General features: G+C 40.0%; 1 protein-coding gene across 1 annotated transcript in view; it reads left to right on the top strand.

Moving 5' to 3' along the window:
• Positions 1 to 13,650, top strand: part of LOC129233679 (piggyBac transposable element-derived protein 3-like) — a 30,015-nt gene extending 16,365 nt beyond the window's left edge. The window contains exons 2-3 of the mRNA XM_054867658.1: positions 5,617 to 5,778; positions 13,565 to 13,650. Of these exons, the coding sequence (XP_054723633.1) occupies positions 5,617 to 5,778; positions 13,565 to 13,650 (248 nt within the window). The remainder of the gene's footprint in view (positions 1 to 5,616; positions 5,779 to 13,564) is intronic.
• Positions 13,651 to 17,601: the final 3,951 nt, after the last annotated feature.

The raw sequence follows: 17,601 nt of genomic DNA on the forward strand, positions 1-17,601 counted from the left end.
GCTTCTCACTGCCTCATATGTAATAGAAGGAAGATATCCGCTTGAACATATTTTTGGTAATGATATGTAAGTTTCAAGGAAATATGCCAGCAATGCAGCGTGTAGGTCACTTGTAAGTATGGGAAAGCTAGTGTCATTTTTGATGGGTGTAAAGAAAGCACCACAGAAATATAAATGAAGTCCTATTACAACAGCCAAGCCTTCTGCTCTAGAAGACTTTCTGCGTCTCAAATCTTGTGCTTGCTCTGAGGGATTTATTGGATATAGTGAATGTTTGAAAAGTCTGAAAGTAGACTGAAGTGCTCAATTATATGCACAAACTGTGTTAGACATAGCTGCAACAATAACGATTTTGCTGAGGATCGAGATTCCAAAAAACATCTGGATAACGAAGACTTTTTGTTACAAGCTTAGGAGAAATCATTTGAAAGCAAAAAACAGTTCAGCGTTATTTTTCTGGCCATTTAATCAAATGTGCACCATCAGAGGGGGTGGAGGGGGGAGGATAATATTTTAGTACATAATTTCGTTTTGGGGACGTGAGCTACTGTTCTTATGGGGTGGACAGTCCTGATTCATGCATTTTAGATTTGCATGAAATAATACTTCTACTTGAAATAAAAGGTGGGGGGGGGGGGGGTGAGGATTTATTTTATTTGGCAGAGGGGGGGGGGGGTGTTGTAGCTTTGAGACGAGGTGCACCATCGCTCTTGGAAAATGGACACACTTGATTTCTAACAATTTTCTTAGCATAAAATAATGTTTCCATATGAATGTATGGAGGGGGGTTCGGGGGTACTGCTTCGCTTTACGGGGATAGGGGGACTCTGTAGCATTTGTGGGTTTTGTCATCCCTCTTGGGGGTCAAACACCTTTAATTTTATGCTTTTAAATTTAGTATAACATAATATTCTCACTTTAAATTTATGCTAAAAATTCTGAAAAAATACCCAAAACTGCAATTTTCAGATGCCCCCCATTCCAAAACCCGACGCACAATGGGGTGGGACTTTTTACCTGTTCTTATTGGGAGGGTAATAAACAATTTGCACCAGGTTTAGCTTTTTTTTTTTGGATGTTTGGGTCCGACCCCTATTTTTACTGTACTATTAGTCAATTTGACTTTTTTTATGGAAAGCAAAAAGTCCTCCTTTTTAAAATTATGATATTTTGGGGGCCTCTGTTTTAGTGGCCACCCCAATTTTAGCGCGTGTTTGCATAATTTTCTTTTTTTCAGTAAGTTTTTTCGAGTTTTGTGCGATTGGAATGTTTTCATTAACAGTAACAGATACAGTTTTTTTTTTTTATTTTGGTTAGTGTTCTTTAAAGAAGAATTTTGACTATTAATTTGTTTATTTGATTAGGTTGTGTTTACGGTTTTGGGATTAGTTGAAGTCTCAGTTTCTGCATCTGTTTGTGTGCTTGCAGATTTAAATACCTTTTTGATGGCTGCTGCATATGAAAGGCCTGTTGTAGGTGTGCGAGATTCAACCCGTTTCTTGCGTCTGGATAGAATATTTTTTGTGTTGTTTTAATCAGCTGAATTTCTTTTTCTGAGATCCATTTTAAGCATGATCTGGAGTATGAAGGATGTTCCCCCTTGCAGTATACGCATTTGTAGGTCTTAGAACATGTATTACTATCGTGACCGGGCTCTGCACACCTGGCACAGGTGTCAGTACCACGGCACGCAATTTTCGAATGTCCAAACCGCTGGCATTTGAAACACCGGAGCGATTTGGAATATAGGGGCGAACTGGGCAAGAGAGATAGCCAGCTTTAACCCGTGGAGGGAGGAAGGGTGTACTAAATGTTAGAATAACATGTTTAGTTTTCATGATTTCGCCATTGCGTTTTATTGTAATCCTTTTTACTGCAATTACGTTTTGGTCCTTCATTTCCTCCAAGATTTCTTCCTCGGCTGTAAAGAGAAGGTCAGGTTCTGATATTATTCCTCGGGAAGAATTAAGGGTTTTATGTTCAAAGACAGTTACAAGATAGGATCCTATTTGTTTTACGGACATGATGGATTTGGTTTGTTTCTGATGTTTTATTTCGACGAGAAGTTCACCATTACGCAATTTTTTAACTGATTGAAATTCCCCTATTTGATTAACGAGGGCTTTGTTGATGAGGAAAGGAGATACTGTTGTTAAATTTAAATTAGGATCAGAACGTTTGATAATAAAAAATTTTGCGGTGCTATTCGATTCAGTCTGACGCTCTCCACAAGGGGGAGAAGTGTTCTTTGTGTTTATATCCATAAAAAAAACCAGAGAACTAAGGGGAAAAGTAGGGTCCTAGCCCCTGTGTACCCCCCAACATAGAGGTAAGGCTGCGTACGACAGGGTTCGTCTGCTATCCCTGAAGCCTTCCGTTTGAGGCACCGACTACCCCCGGTACCACGCAGCCGTCGGCACGGTTGACACACCTTGGCTTAGGGGTTTTCGTCCGCATTTTGCAAGTGTGATAAGGGAAGGAAGGGAAAAAAAATCCCCTCCCGCCGATATTCTGTTTGAGCAACTGGGGGTTCACTGCTCCTCCCAAGAGCTCGCCCGGAACTCACCACACCGCAAGCCCCCCCCCCACCACGGCAAGGTAAACGGACACGGGGGGGGGGGTTGTGTGGTTGGATAACGACGAAATGTGTTCCATGCCTTTTTTTTGCTTAAGAGCCTCCTGACAGTCAAAGTTCCACCAAGGCTTAGGAAATTTAATCCTGCCTTTAGAGGTTCTTGGTATAGCAGTGATCGGTATAGCAGTGTCGGTTACTCGCTTTACCGCTACATCGATATCAATATCAGTCACGTCTTCTGATTTTTACTTCTGCCAACTGGGTAAATGCTGCCCAATCAGCTCGATCAATGCGAAGTCGAACTTGCTGATGCTGCTGATGGCCGCAGCGTTCAGTAGAGGTTATCCTGATTGGAAAGTGGCCACTGGTGTAGAGACCACCCTCCACATGGAAATCCCAACGTAGCAGAAAAAAAGGTGAGCATATTACGAGATCGATGTTATGGTAAGTTGATCAACCAGTGTCTGCAACTCCACGCTTCTCAAGTCATAAGAAGATGGGATATATACTGAACAAACTGTGAACAGCGAGTGAAGGTGAACGCGCGCAGCTACTGCTTGCAGGGGTGTGATGATATTGAGCTGGCTGGATGCATAATCATTATTGATTAGCAATGCCACTTCTCCACAACGACGGTCTCCTGACAAGCAGTCCTTGCGGTATATGTCAAAACCTTTCATCCTCGGTCTATCAGCAGGGGACAGAAATGTTTCTTGCAGACAAAATATGGCCGGTTGGTGATGTTCGACAAGATCCTTGATGTCTGTGACATTATGCGAGTAACTCTGACAATTCCAAGAAAGAATGCTCAGGGCTATGAAGAGAAAAGGAAGGAGAAACGGCCAGAAGAAGAAAAAGCAGCTCAAGAAGGAGGATGGTCCGTCCAACCTTCATCGTCGGATGGCGGAAGATCTTCAAAATCGACATCCTCGTCCTCCTCCTCTTGGGAGGGGGGGGGGGGAGGTTGGTTGGTTGGTTAGTTGATTTTTTATGGCGCAAGAGCCCTTAAGGGCTATACTGCGCCAAACGATTTTTGGGGGGGGGGAGGTTGTGTAAGTTTTTCAATTTCGGACTTGGTTAATTTTACTTTCTTGCTAGAAAGTAAAAAGTCCTCTTTTTTAAAATTATAAAATTTTGGGGGCCTCTGTTTAGAGGCTACTCCAATTTTTGCGCACGTTTGAAAATTTTCTTTTTTTTCCACAGTTTTGTTTTGTTTTTGATCAGTTGGTTTGTTCGAAATTATTGTAGATGAATAACTTGTACTCGGGATTTGTGTACTTAATTTTTTTTTTTTTTTTTTTTTTTTTTTGTGGAGGCTTAAGGGTATTCAGCTGTTTATTTTTTGATTTAGGAGAGTTAGTTGATTTAGTGCTGGTTATTGTATTAATTATTTGAGGATCTGTTTGTGTGCTGGTAGAACTGAATACTTTTCTTACTGCTGCAGCATATGAAAGTTCGGCGGAAGGCGTACGAGACTGGACAATTTTTCTGGCATCTGGATATGATATGTTCTGAGTGGTTTTGATTACTTGTATTTCCTTTTCGGAGAGCCAGTTTGGACATTTTCTAGAGTAGGACGGTTGATCTCCTTTGCAGTTGACACATTTATATTCCTTTTTGCATTCATTGCTGTCGTGGCCGGGCTCAGCGCACCTGGCACAAGTTTCTGCACTACGGCATGACAGTCTGGAATGCCCAAAGCGATGGCACTTAAAGCACCGTAGCGGGTTAGGAATATATGGTCTAACAGGGCAGGAGAGATTACCAGCTTTGACAATTATGGTCTGGGGAATGTTTTCCTGGCATTATCTGGGTTCACTGATCATTGTGGAAGGCACGATGGATCAATACAAGTACGCATCTGTCTCTGCGGACCATGTCCACCCCTACATGTGCATTGTTTTTCCTCAGGATGATGGCATCTTCCAGCAGGACAATGAGAGGTGCCATACAGCTGGCAGTGTACGTGCGTGATTCGAAGAGCACCAGGATGAGTTTACCGTCCTCCCCTGGCCAGCAAAACTCACCTGACTTAAACCCAATCGAGCATCTGTGGGACCATCTCGATCGAGTTGTTCGCGCCATGGATCCTCAACCGCGTAATCTAGCGCAGCTGGCCACGGCATTAGAGTCGGCATGGCTCAACATCCCAGAGAACACCTTCAGGGGACCTAAGTGACTCTCTTCCTGCACGTCTCGCAGCAGTCCGCTCTGCGAAAGGTGGTTATTCTGGCTTTTGATAGATGGTCACATTAATGTGACTGGACTGTGTATATTACTACGACGGCCTTGTCTCGATCCATAGGAAAAGATTAGCTAACTATAATACAGTTTTCCAAGCAGAGATGAAGGCAACCGAGGAGGCCCTTAATCACGCGGTCAATCTTAGAGAAGGAGCTACACTACCTCTTTACTCTGATAGTAGAGCTTCCCTCCTTTCCCTCTCTAATCCTAAACAAGGCATTACTAACCCTAAAAGCCAATTTTTTAAAGCATTTAAATTACTAAATAACAAAAGATTTCGTGTGGAACCACACTGGATAAAAGCCCATGTCGGCTGGATGGGTAACGAAAGGGCTGATGCAGAAGTGAGGGCAGCCACAGAACTAGAAGAGCAATAGCCGCTTAACATATCCAGGCAAAAATTAAAGTTTCTAGTGAAACAGAGGGATTTAGCAAGATGGCAGAGCGATTGGGACAACACTGGAAATGGAAGAGGTACCTACCAGCAAATCGCTAGAATTCCTAAAATTAAAAACTAAGATCCAGCAACAAACCAAATTATTTCAGAGCACTTTAAAATCCCTGCCTGTCTAAGCAGGATTAATATATCTTAAAACTCGATGTGTACAATTTGTGACACACCAGGCACAATTAATCATTATATAAATAACTGCACTTTAACAGATCAATGTAGAACTTCCATAGCCGGTGGGGTCACTCCAGTTCTGGACGTCAGCGTCAACCTCTGTAGCACTGATTATATAAAATATTGTAATAACATCAAAAAAGCTCTTACGGCCTCCCCTTTGTTTCAGCAGGATATCTGGACCAACTAGATCCTACCAGGACTATCACCGATTATGACCATCCCCGAACGCGACAACAAGAGATGAAGACAGAAGATTACACTGAGGACAGACTACAGAAGAAGACTGATCCTAGTTACCCTGAGCTGGGAGCAGCCTCTGTAATTCCTATTTGTAGGCAGTGTTTTTCCCCAGCACCCGCCAGCATAGCGACTGGCATCGTTTTGTAAATATTCTATTTAATAAAGATTGTTACTTCGTTTCTTTAATAGTATTCCTCCCGTTTTGACCGGTAGCACTGTAAATCTTAAATAAAGCAGAGAAACACAGCCGGGTCGCTAGCTGGCATCATAACTGTGGTTAGACAACGAGAGACTCCCTAGCTTTCGCAAGTTCCCTGAAAAGCCTTCGGGTGGAGCAAGGCGGAGAGTCTCGCTGGATACCCCCAAAATCTTGATCTAGCATTAAAGTCAACTGAAAGAATTAAAGGTGTTGGAGAAGTTGAATTTAAGAAATCATTAAGCTTAATTAGAAGTTCTTCAAGAGGTTCCAAAGGAGAGCAATAGGCGGAAAATATTCTGTTTAAGCAACTGGGGGGTCACTTCTCCGCCCAAGAACTCGCCCCGAACTCACCACACCGCAAGCACCCCCCCCCCTCCCCATCACGACAAGGTAAACGGACACGGGGGGGGGGGGGGTCGTAAGTTTTTGAAAAATGTTTTTGGTATGTACAGTACAATGTCACTACGACTTTCTTTTACTCCAACTTAATGATAATAGCGCTTTGGAGTAAGCAAGGAAACAAATATTTTCACATCTAGTTTCTTGCTAACCAAAGAAAAAAAATGTTTTACACAGATTTATTTCCCCATTATTGGCAGTTTTAATGCGATTCAATAGTTTACTCTCTCAATATCAACAACAGTGGCCAAACTGAAACCATATTAAAAGTAAATAAAGTAAAATCGCCAAATTTGTCGCCAAGTTGGCGACAAAACTTGGCGACCAAAAAACTTACGATATATTGCCAAGTGTCCGCCAAATTATAATACCACTTGAGTTTACATCGAAATTAACAATGATTTCCCCTCAAAAAGGGGCAAAAGACCCCCTTTGGAGTATTCGAATGCAACAAAAAGGGGGGTGCACAACTAGACCCCACTAGAAGTCTACATACCAAATTTCAACTTTCTAGAAAATTCCGTTCTTTAGTTATGCGACATACATACAAACATACAGATGTCACGAGAAAACTCGTTGTAATTAACTCGGGGATCGTCAAAATGGATATTTCGGGTGTCTGTACGTTCCTAGGCATATATTCACGTGTGGTCGGGTTGAAAAAAAAACTCAACATTCATTCGGGGGCGAGTAAAATGGAAATAAAGGCCGATTTTTGAGTGAAATTTTTTTCGCGAATACAATACTTCCTTTTTTCGTAAAAGGAAGTAATATATCGGTCGTTTTAATTGCTGTTACATTCAGTGAATTTCATTACAATAAATTTCACTATGCTTCTCTAATGGCTTGATTTCGGCCTCTTATATACGAGGGTAATGTTTCAATTTTTACTTTTTTTATAGATATTTTCATGGAGTGTAAGTTTTCATATCTTTTTGTGTCTTTTCAAAAGCATTCAAAAAAGTGTGAGATGAAAATCAAAAAGTCACAATCAGCGAATGAGTTAAACTGAAAATTGAGATTTTTCACAATTTGTATTTTGTTATCACATTTTAGAAAACTTCTACTAATTACCTAATGATGAACAATTCTTTCTTGCGTTTGTTAATATTCTCAGTTTTGTACACTTTCAGTATACAAAGAAAATCAAAAAGTCACAATCATAACAAAAAAATCCCTAAAATTTAAACACTAATAGTTGATTCTTAATATTTTTCTTTCAATCATGTACCGTTTTAAATTTGATTCAGAAGAAATACTTGCGGCTGTAACCTGTATCGAGTTGATACATATTATATGCATTAAAAAAAATAAACTATGTTCAGATGCCTTCAGTGAAGCAGCACCAGACATTCCATAGGCCGAAGATACCTCCAGCTTGGATACAGATCAGGAGACCAACAAACCGAGAAAAAGAATTACAAGTTCTTATAGTAGATATCCACAGGAGTCTTCAGAGGACGAATATAAGCCTTTGTCCCCGAAAAAAAAACTGCACGTAAAATCCCTGGTGAAGAACCATATCCTAGGCCCTACAGTACTGCATCTGATCCCCCTGATGAATCGACTGAAATGTCTGCTTCATCGTGCATGCAAGAGCCTTCCCATGATGGCATTGCGCAGGTGATTTAAAGCCCATCTACTCCATCATATTCAAGAAACCAGCCTGCATCCTTCTCGAGTAAATGAAACTTAATTGTTTATCAAACATATTTAACGTTTTAATGAAAACTGGGAAAGTTTATATCTTGTCACTATGACACAGCCATTTGACCCTTAATTCATTTTTAAAGCTTATGTAGCACTGTGGCTTTCTCACAAGTTAGTTATTGGTATTTTCTTCTTTATCTGCCCTAACAGTTTTGGATACACTTGAGCAAGTTTTGCAGAATCAAGAGAGGATGCCCTTCTAGAGCCTATTGAAAGTCCAGAAAGTTTAGCAATGCTGGAAAATCTACCGCTCAAAAATGATGAAAGCTTCAAGGAGTTGAACGAAAGGATGGCAAAAGTAACAATCTGCGCCGTTTAATACTAATTATAATGTAGTTATTCTCTCTATATGTAATTCTAGAGAATGTATGATACGAGCGATAATAATTACTATGATGAAAAGGGCTTTTTAATTAATCAGTCTATGACTAAATTTTGAAAAATAATTTTCACAAAGGTTTTTTAAAACATCCAATATTTTTTCATTTTTCTCCAATTTTTTATGTCAGAAAAGTGTGGTTAATTACTCATTATAATCAATAAAGCGTTTTATGGGCTCAAACGGGCTCATTATATAACATTTTCATTGCATTCCAGCAAAATATGTAGATTTTATTTTTAAAAAATTGACAAAAATTTTTCTTTTTCGGTTTTTTAGTGTCAAATAGGGCAGGCTAGATGTTTTTTAATATCAAAGAAATTTTTTGTGAGTGCTAACTAGCTCACAACGCAACTTTTGCGCGGTATCCAAAAATGGATTTCGAAAATAAATTTTCGGCCTATTTCGGCCCACCCTATTATGTGATGTGAGGTTCGGAAAGCTCCTGTGCAAATGCGCAGTGCCTGATTATGTATTGGATTCAGATCTTTCAGATAGCTTTTCGCAGCAGAACCATACATTTGGCATCCTCAATCAAGTTTTAAGCGTATAAGAGCCCTGTAGATTCTTAACAGAGATTCAATTCAACATCCTCGTCTTCTTCGGGAGGAAGTTGTTGGGATTTAGCCAATTTAACTTTTTTAATGGAAATGAAAAAGTCTTATTTTTTAAAATCATGAAATTTTGGTGGCCTCTGTTTTAGTGATCACCCCAATTTTAGCACGTGTTCGCATAATTTTCTTTTTTTCAATATTTTTTTTAGAATTCTGCATGAAGTTTGTTTTTCATTAACAGTAACAGCTACAGTATTTTTTGTTGCTTTTGGTTAGCTTTCCTAAGAGAAGAGTTCGGGCCTTTGAAGCTCCAGCTTGGGTGTCTGTGTGCTTGCAGATTTAAATACATTTTTAACGGCTGCTGCATATGAAAGACCTGTTGTTGGTGTGCGGAATTCAATTAGTTGGTTGGTTGGTTTGTTTATTTTTTATGGCGCAAGAGCCCTTCAGGGCTATACTGCGCCAAACGTTTTTTTGGGATAAAATATATAGATAAGTATAGGAGTAAGCGTGTTTTCAGGTGAGAGCTATAAACATAGGTAGTTTAAAGTAAGTAATAAAAAACAAGTAGACATTAAAAACATTTAAATAACGTATGAAATAATATGTTGGATAAAACACCTTGAATAACAAGAAAAAGACAAATCACATTTTAACGGCACAAACACTAAATTAAAAGGGAGAATCCAATCTCCTGGAGGAAGGAGTACAAATTGCAATGGGGTGGGTCCCCCAGCAACTCCTTCAAAGAGGGGTTAAAATTATTAAAATATTTAAAACGTGTTTGGTTAAAATTAGGGCAGTTACTTAAAATATGTAACACTGTCTGATTCACATTACATGTAATGCACGTTGGAGCTGGTTCGCGACATAAGAGGTATTTGTGAGTGAACCTTGTGTGACCAATGCGAAGTCGAGCTAGTACTACTTGTTGTCTCCTGGTAAGTTGTAAAGATGTGAAACCTTTAGCCGAGGGCTGGATGGAATGTAATTTATTCTGTGTTTCAAGATTCCAGGACCGCTGCCAATGCGTGTTAAGACATTCAGAAATTACGTTTTTAATGTCGTCAAAAGGGACAGTGTCATCAACCAGGATACTTGCGGCTCTGGCAGCTGAATCGGCTGCTTCATTGCCTGCAATTCCCACATGAATAGGGACCCAACAGAAGAGAACATGAAATTGGTTTTTTATAAGATTTTTGTATAAATAATATGACTGAAGGACAATAGGGTGGCTGTTATTGTTGCAGTGAGTGATGGCTTCCACTGAACTCTTTGAGTCAGTGTATATCACCCATTTTTTGTAATTGGATTGGGTTATGGACTGGAGAGATGTAGATATGGCTTTTATTTCTGAAGTAAATACAGAGCAAGATGGGTTTAATTTTTCTGCCGTAACGTGACCATCCACTATTGTAGAAAAGCCGACGTGTTCGTTTCCTTTTGATCCGTCAGTGAAAATGACATGGTAATCAGAATATTTACATTTTGTATCAGAAAATATTTGCTGGTAAGCAGCATTAGAGGTAGTCTCTTTAGGGAATTTAGCCAGGTCATTGATGGTTGATATATTTACTTCGCACCATGGTTCAATTAGTTCTATTTTATTAAGAGTATTTAAATCTGACAGCTGCAAATCTAAGAGCACCTGGCGCATTCGGATCCCAAACGTTGGGGTTGCAGAAGGACGATGAAGAAATAAGACAACATTAGATGGATTAAAAATATGAAGGTGTAAAGGGTGATCAGTATAACGTATCCATAATCAAGTTTTGGGCGTATAAGAGCCCTGTATATTCTTAACAGAGACTCTGTATCAGCACCCCAAGAAGTGTTCGCTAAGACTTTAAGGATATTTAATTTCAGTAAACATTTCTTTTTTAGCTCTTGTATATGCGGTATAAATTTAAGTTTATTATCAAGTGTGAGGCCAAGGAATTTTCCTTGGTCTTTTACAGCTATTGGTTGATTGTTGAGGAGAAAACTTGGATCAGGGTGAAGCCCTCTTTTACGGCAGAAGTGGATGCAGAAGGTTTTTTGAGCAGAGAAAGTGAAGCCATTTTCCTCTGCCCATTGTGATACTTTATTTATAGCGATTTGAAGTTGTCTTTCAATGATACTCATGCTCGATGAAGAGAAAGAAATTTGAAAGTCATCAACGAACATGGTACCCTTGACAGCGGGAGGCAGTTGTTCGAATAAGTTGTTGATTGCTATTACAAAAAGAGTTACGCTTAGTACACTTCCCTGGGGAACTCCTTCTTCTTGAATGAAGGTATCTGATAAAACAGACTTGACACGTACGCGAAAAGTTCGATCTCTAAGAAAATTAGAGAGAAAGATGGGTAGATTACCTCGTAACCCATACTCGTGCAGGGTTTTGAGGATGCCTTATCCAGGTACGGTCATATGCTTTTTCAATGTCAAAAAATACGCTCACAAGATATTTTCGTTTGAGAAATGCTTCTCTTATTGATGTTTCGAGAAGCATTAGGTTGTCTATGGTACATCTGCCGCGCCTGAATCCACTTTGATATGAAGATAGCAGATGGCAAGACTCCAAAATGTACATGAGCCTGGCGTTTACCATCCGCTCCATTGCTTTGCAAAGGCAGCTTGTGAGAGCTATAGGTCTGTAACTCTCGGGTTTATCAGATTGTTTGTTTGGTTTAAGAATGGGAATTACTATTGCTTGGCTCCAGAATTTGGCGAATTTGTGCTCAGAATAAATTCTATTAAATAGTCTCAGAATATTTTCTAATGAAGACCTGCTTAGGTTTTTTAACATACTATTGTGTATTTCGTCAGGGCCAGGCGATGTGTTTTTCGATTTTTGTAAAGCAATATCTAATTCTTGAAATGTAAATTTTGTGTTGTATTGATGAAAAATGTTTGAATTAAAATCTAGAACTCTTTGTTCTTTGCGTGATTTGATAGTTAAAAATTTTTTGCAGTAGTTATTTGCACTGGAGACTTCTGCTAAATGAGTCGCCAGGCAGTTAGCCACCTCTTTGTGATCCGACAAAAGTTGACCATTTTTCTCCAGAATGGGAGCACATGACGTATTGTAGTTGCCAGAAACTTTTTTGATTTTACCCCACACTGTCTTAGATGGGGTGGACGTCGTGATTGTGCTGACATAAGCCTGCCACGAGTCCCGCTGGCTTTTTCGTCGAATCCTCCGAGCTTCAGCACGAGCTCGTTTAAGTGCCACAAGATTTTGTGTGGTCGGATACCGACGAAAAGTGCTCCATGCTTTTCTTTGTGCCTTATGAGCCTCCTGACAATCGAAGTTCCACCAAGGCTTAGGGAATTTGATCCTACCTTTAGTGGTTCTTGTAATTGCAACGTTCGCTGCCGTCAATATTATGTCGGTTACTCGGCTTACGGCTACATCGATATCAATATCAATCACGTCTTCAGATTTAATTTCTGCCAACTGGGTAAATGCTGTCCAATCAGCTCGATCAATGCGAAGTCGGGCTTGCTGATGCTGCTGATGGCCGCAGCGTGCAGTAGAGGTTATCTTGATCGGAAAATGGCCGCTGGTGTAGAGACCACCCTCCACCTGGAAATCCCAGAGTGGCAGAAAAGAAGGTGAACATATAACGAGATCGATGGCGTGGTAAGTCTGGGTAGGAAGATGAAAATAAGTGTTTTCGCCGTTGTTGAGAATGCAAAGATCATTGTCTTCGATAAAATTCTCTATTGTTAAACCTCTACTGTTGGAGTCGGGACTCCCCCAGAGAGGATTATGGCCATTGAAATCCCCCAAGATGATGTATGGGGGAGGAAGTTGATCTACAAGTGTTTGCAATTCCACGCCTCTCAAGTCGTAAGAAGGTGGAATATATACAGTACAAATTGTAAACAGCGAGTGAAGGTGAGCGCGCGCAGCTACTGCTTGCAGGGATGTGTTGATATTGAGCTGGCTAGATGCATAATCATTAGCGATTAGCAAAGCCACTCCTCCACAACGACGGTCACCTGACAAGCAGTCCTTGCGGTATATGTCGAAACCTTTCAACCTCGGTTTATCAGCGGGCGATAGGAATGTTTCTTGCAGACAGAATATGGCCGGTTGGTGAAATTCGACAAGATCTTTTATATCCGTGACATTATGCGAGTAACTCTGACAATTCCAAGAAAGAATGCTCAGGGCCATGGAGAAAAAAGGAAGGAGGAACGGCCGGAAGAAGAGGGAGCGGCTCATGAAGGAGGATGGTCCGTCCACCCTTCATCGTCGGATGGCGGAAGATCTTCAAATTCAACATCCTCGTCTTCCTCTTGGGGAGGAAGTAGTTGGGATTTAGTCAATTTGACTTTTTTGCTGGAAAGCAAAAAGTCCTCCTTTTTAAAATTATAATATTTTGGGGGCCTCTGTTTAGTGGCCACCCCAATTTTAGCACGTGTTTGCATAATTTTCTTTTTTTCAATTAGTTTTTTCGAATTTTGTGCGATTGGAATGTTTTCATTAACAGTAACAGATAGAGTATTTGTTTTTTGTTTTTGTTGTTGATTTTGGTTAGTTTTCTTAAAAGAAGATTTTGGACTATTAGTTTATTTGATTTGGTTGTGTTTACGGTTTTGGGATTAGTTGAGGTTTCAGTTTCTGCATCTGTTTGTGTGCTTGCAGATTTAAATACCTTTTTGATGGCTACTGCATATGAAAGGCCTGTTGTAGGCGTGCGAGATTCAACCAGTTTTCTTGCGTCTGGATAGGATATTTTTTGTGTTGTTTTAATCACCTGAATTTCTTTTTCTGAGATCCATTTTAGGCATGATCTGGAGTATGAAGGATGTTCCCCCTTGCAGTTTACGCATTTATAGGTCTTAGAACATGTATTACTATCGTGACCGGGCTCTGCACACCTGGCACAGGTGTCAGTACCACGGCACGCAATTTTCGAATGTCCAAACCGCTGGCATTTGAAACACCGGAGCGGATTTGGAATATAGGGGCGAACTGGGCAAGAGAGATAGCCAGCTTTCACACGTGGAGGGAGGACGGGTGTTTCAAATGTTAGAATGATATGTTTAGTATTGATCATTTCGCCATTGCGTTTTATTGTAATCCTTTTTACTGCACTTACGTTTTGGTCCTTCATTTCCTCCAATATTTCCTCCTCGGGTGTAAAGAGAAGGTCAGGTTCTGATATTATTCCTCGGGAAAAATTAAGGGTTTTATGTTCGGTAACAGTTACAAGATAGGATCCTATTTGTTTGACAGACATAATGGATGTGGTTTGTTTTTGATGTTTTATTTCGACGAGAAGCTCACCATTACGCAATTTTTTAACTGATTGAAATTCCCCTATTTGATTAACGAGAGCTTTGTTGATGAGAAAAGGAGATACTTTTGATAAATTTAAATTAGGATCAGAACGTTTGATAATAAAAAATTTTGCGGTGCTATTCGATTCAGTCTGACGCTCCCCACAGGGGGGAGAAGTGTTCTTTGTGTTTATATCCATAAAAAACCAGAGAACTAGGGGGAAAAGTGGGGTCTAGCCCCTGTGTAGCCCCCCTACACAGAGGTAAGGCTGCGTACGACAGGGTTCGCCTGCTATCCCTGAAGTCTCCCGTTTGAGGCACCGACTACCCCCAGTACCACGCAGCCATAGGCACGGTTGACACACCTTGGCTTAGGGGTTTTCGTCCGCATTTGGTAAGTGTGATGAGGGAAGGAAGGGAAAAAAATCCCCTCCCGCCGATATTCTGTTTGAGCAACTGGGGGTTCACTACTCCTCCCAAGAGCTCGCCCCGAACTCACCACACTGCAAGCCCCCCCACCACGACAAGGTAAACGGACACGGGGGGGGGGGAATTCAATTAGTTTCCTTTCATCTGGACAAGATATTTTTTGTGTTTTAATTTTCTGAATTTCTTTTTCTGAGTCATTTTGAGTATGATCTGGAGAATGAAGGATGATCAACCTTGCAGCTTACGCATTTGTAGGTCTTAGAACATGTATTACTATCGTGACCGGGCTCTGCACATCTGGCACAGGTGTCAGTACCACGGCACGATAACTTCGGTTTTGGTTTGGTTGGTTTGATTTTTATGGCGCAAGAGCCCTTGAGGGCTATACTGCGCCAAACGATTTTTTTTTATACATTATTTATTTTTCATTTAAGAATAAGTCAAAAAAGTAAAAGTAAGTATATTTTGTAATAAAAAGCATAAACCTTCAAGTACTAGTATTAAAAAAGGACAGCCTTAAAAACATATAAACGTTAAAAACATATGAAAAAAAAAATGGATGAAACAATATCTTGAAAAATACGGAAAGGACGAATCACATAATGGTTGGACGAACACTAGATTAAAAAGGAGAATCCAATCGCCTGGAGGAAGAAGTACAAATTGCGATGGGGTGGGTCTCCCAGCAAGTCTTTCAAAGATGGATTAAAATCATTAAAATATTTAAACCGTATTTGATTAAAATTTGGTCAGTTGCATAAAATATGCAACACTGTCTGGTTGACAATACATTTTATACAAGTTGGAGCTGGTTCACGGCATAATAGGTATTTATGGGTAAACCAAGTATGACCGATGTGAAGACGACTTAAAAGAACTTGTTCTCTCCTGGAAAGTTGTATTGATTTAAAACCTTTAGCCGACGGTTGGATCGAATGTAATTTATTTAGTGTTTGAAGATTCCATGTCTGCTGCCAATGTGTTAAGGGGTCTAAAGACCCCTTAAATTTCAAAATTTTCGATTTTTTGAAAAAAATTTATGTTATAGTCTTTTTTTTTTTTTTTTTTTGAACAATTTCATACCATAATTTTTCCGATACTAAAAAAACTTCCAAAGTTATTCATAAAAAACTAAAACGATACTTACGAATCGTAAACAAAAACACGAACGGCTGCGCCTCCTTTTGACAGCTGACAAGTCGTTACGCAAACAGTTTTAGCTTTCTACCGAAATACTTTTGCAGCTAAGCCACACTCAATATACGAAAATAACGTATGATGTAGTAGCATAGAAACAACTAAACTCATCTCTCTTGATCTTGCACGTTAGTTTGTTTACATTGCGATTTTGAAAGTTATAAAAGCAGGTTTTTGATCATTTGAAATTAGCTTGTTATGGATACATCTGTGAAAAAACGATCCTCGGGCAAAAGACCTAGGAAAAAAAGATTTCAGGGAAACAGATACCTAAAGAAACCGAAATTTGAAGATGGTTCAGTAAATTTTGAGTGAATTACACCCGACAAAAGTGCATCTGCAAAAAAGCTACCGAGTGCACATGACGTTTCGAAATCGTTGGAAAATGAAATGTGTCCTTCGTTTCAAGGCTACAGACTACTTGATGTGTCCTTATTTTTTAAACAAATTGCAAAATGTATTTGTTGTTCTGAATGCCATGGAAAAATCACAATTACAGAAAAATCAACAGTAGAATTGTCATCGACATTCTGCATTGTTTGTTCGCAATGTAAAGTGGAGAAGAAACTAAATTCCTGTGAAATGATAGGAAAAACATTCCAGAAATTAATCGACGGTCTGTGTTGGCCACGCGATGTATAGGACAGGGGTTATCCTCACTCGAGACATTTTGCGCAGTTATGTGTTTGCCCAAGCCAGTGTCTCGAAAGGCATATAACAAGGAAATAATAATAATGAAAGATAAATGAAAATATTGTGGATGTGAGTGAGAGGCTTGCAAATGCCTCGATGAAAAAAGCCGCGGCTGATGAGACTATCATTGGCGGCACTGCTAATTCTATTGCAGTAAGCGGTGACGGGACCTGGAAAACCCGTGGTCATACGTCCCTTATTGGTGTACACTTTGATTGGAGCTGACTGTGGAAAAGCACTGGACATCGAAGTTATGTCCTCTCACTGCAAAGGCTGTGACTCATACAAGGGACCAAAGTTTGGACCCAAATATAGTGCCTTTATGGCGAAGCATAGACAGTCGTGCAGAAAAAATCATAGTGGATCCGCAGGAGCTATGGAGGTCAGTGGGATGCAGCAAATTTTTTGCCGATCCGAGCAGAAGTATGGTTTGAAATACCAGCAGTACATCGGAGATGGTGACTCTAAAACCTTTTCGTCACTAGTAAGCAACAAGCCATATGGCGACAGTTTCACGATTGAAAAAGTAGAGTGTGTAGGACACATACAAAAGCGAATGGGAACCCATTCGCTTTTGTATGTGTCCTACACAGTACGCAAATTGAAACTCTCACTTGGAAAGAAAAAACTATCCGACGAGAAAACGATAGGAGGAACAGGTCGCTTAACTAATAATACGATTACAAAACTGACACAATACTATGGTAACGCTATCCGAGCTAATGCACATAGCGTTCCAAAAATGAGGAAGGCAATATGGGCAGTATAGGCTCACATGTCGAGTTCCGATGAAGAACCAAAGCATTGGTTCTGCCCTGAAGGAACCGACAGCTGGTGCAAATATACTCTCTCTGTGCAAAATAATACAGTTAAAAATTTTCCGCATAAAAACACGTTAACTAAAGCAGTGGCCGAAGCTATAAAACCTACATTCAAGGAGTTATCGCATCCTAAATTGTTGCGTAAGTGCTTGGGCGGAAAAACCCAGAATGCCAATGAGTCGCTAAACTCACTTATTTGGAAGTATAGCCCAAAAGTAATTGGATCGGGCATACAGATAGGCAAAATAGCTGCATATAT

The sequence above is a fragment of the Uloborus diversus genome, unplaced genomic scaffold (genome assembly GCF_026930045.1).
Source record: "Uloborus diversus isolate 005 unplaced genomic scaffold, Udiv.v.3.1 scaffold_619, whole genome shotgun sequence".
NCBI lineage: Eukaryota > Metazoa > Arthropoda > Arachnida > Araneae > Uloboridae > Uloborus > Uloborus diversus.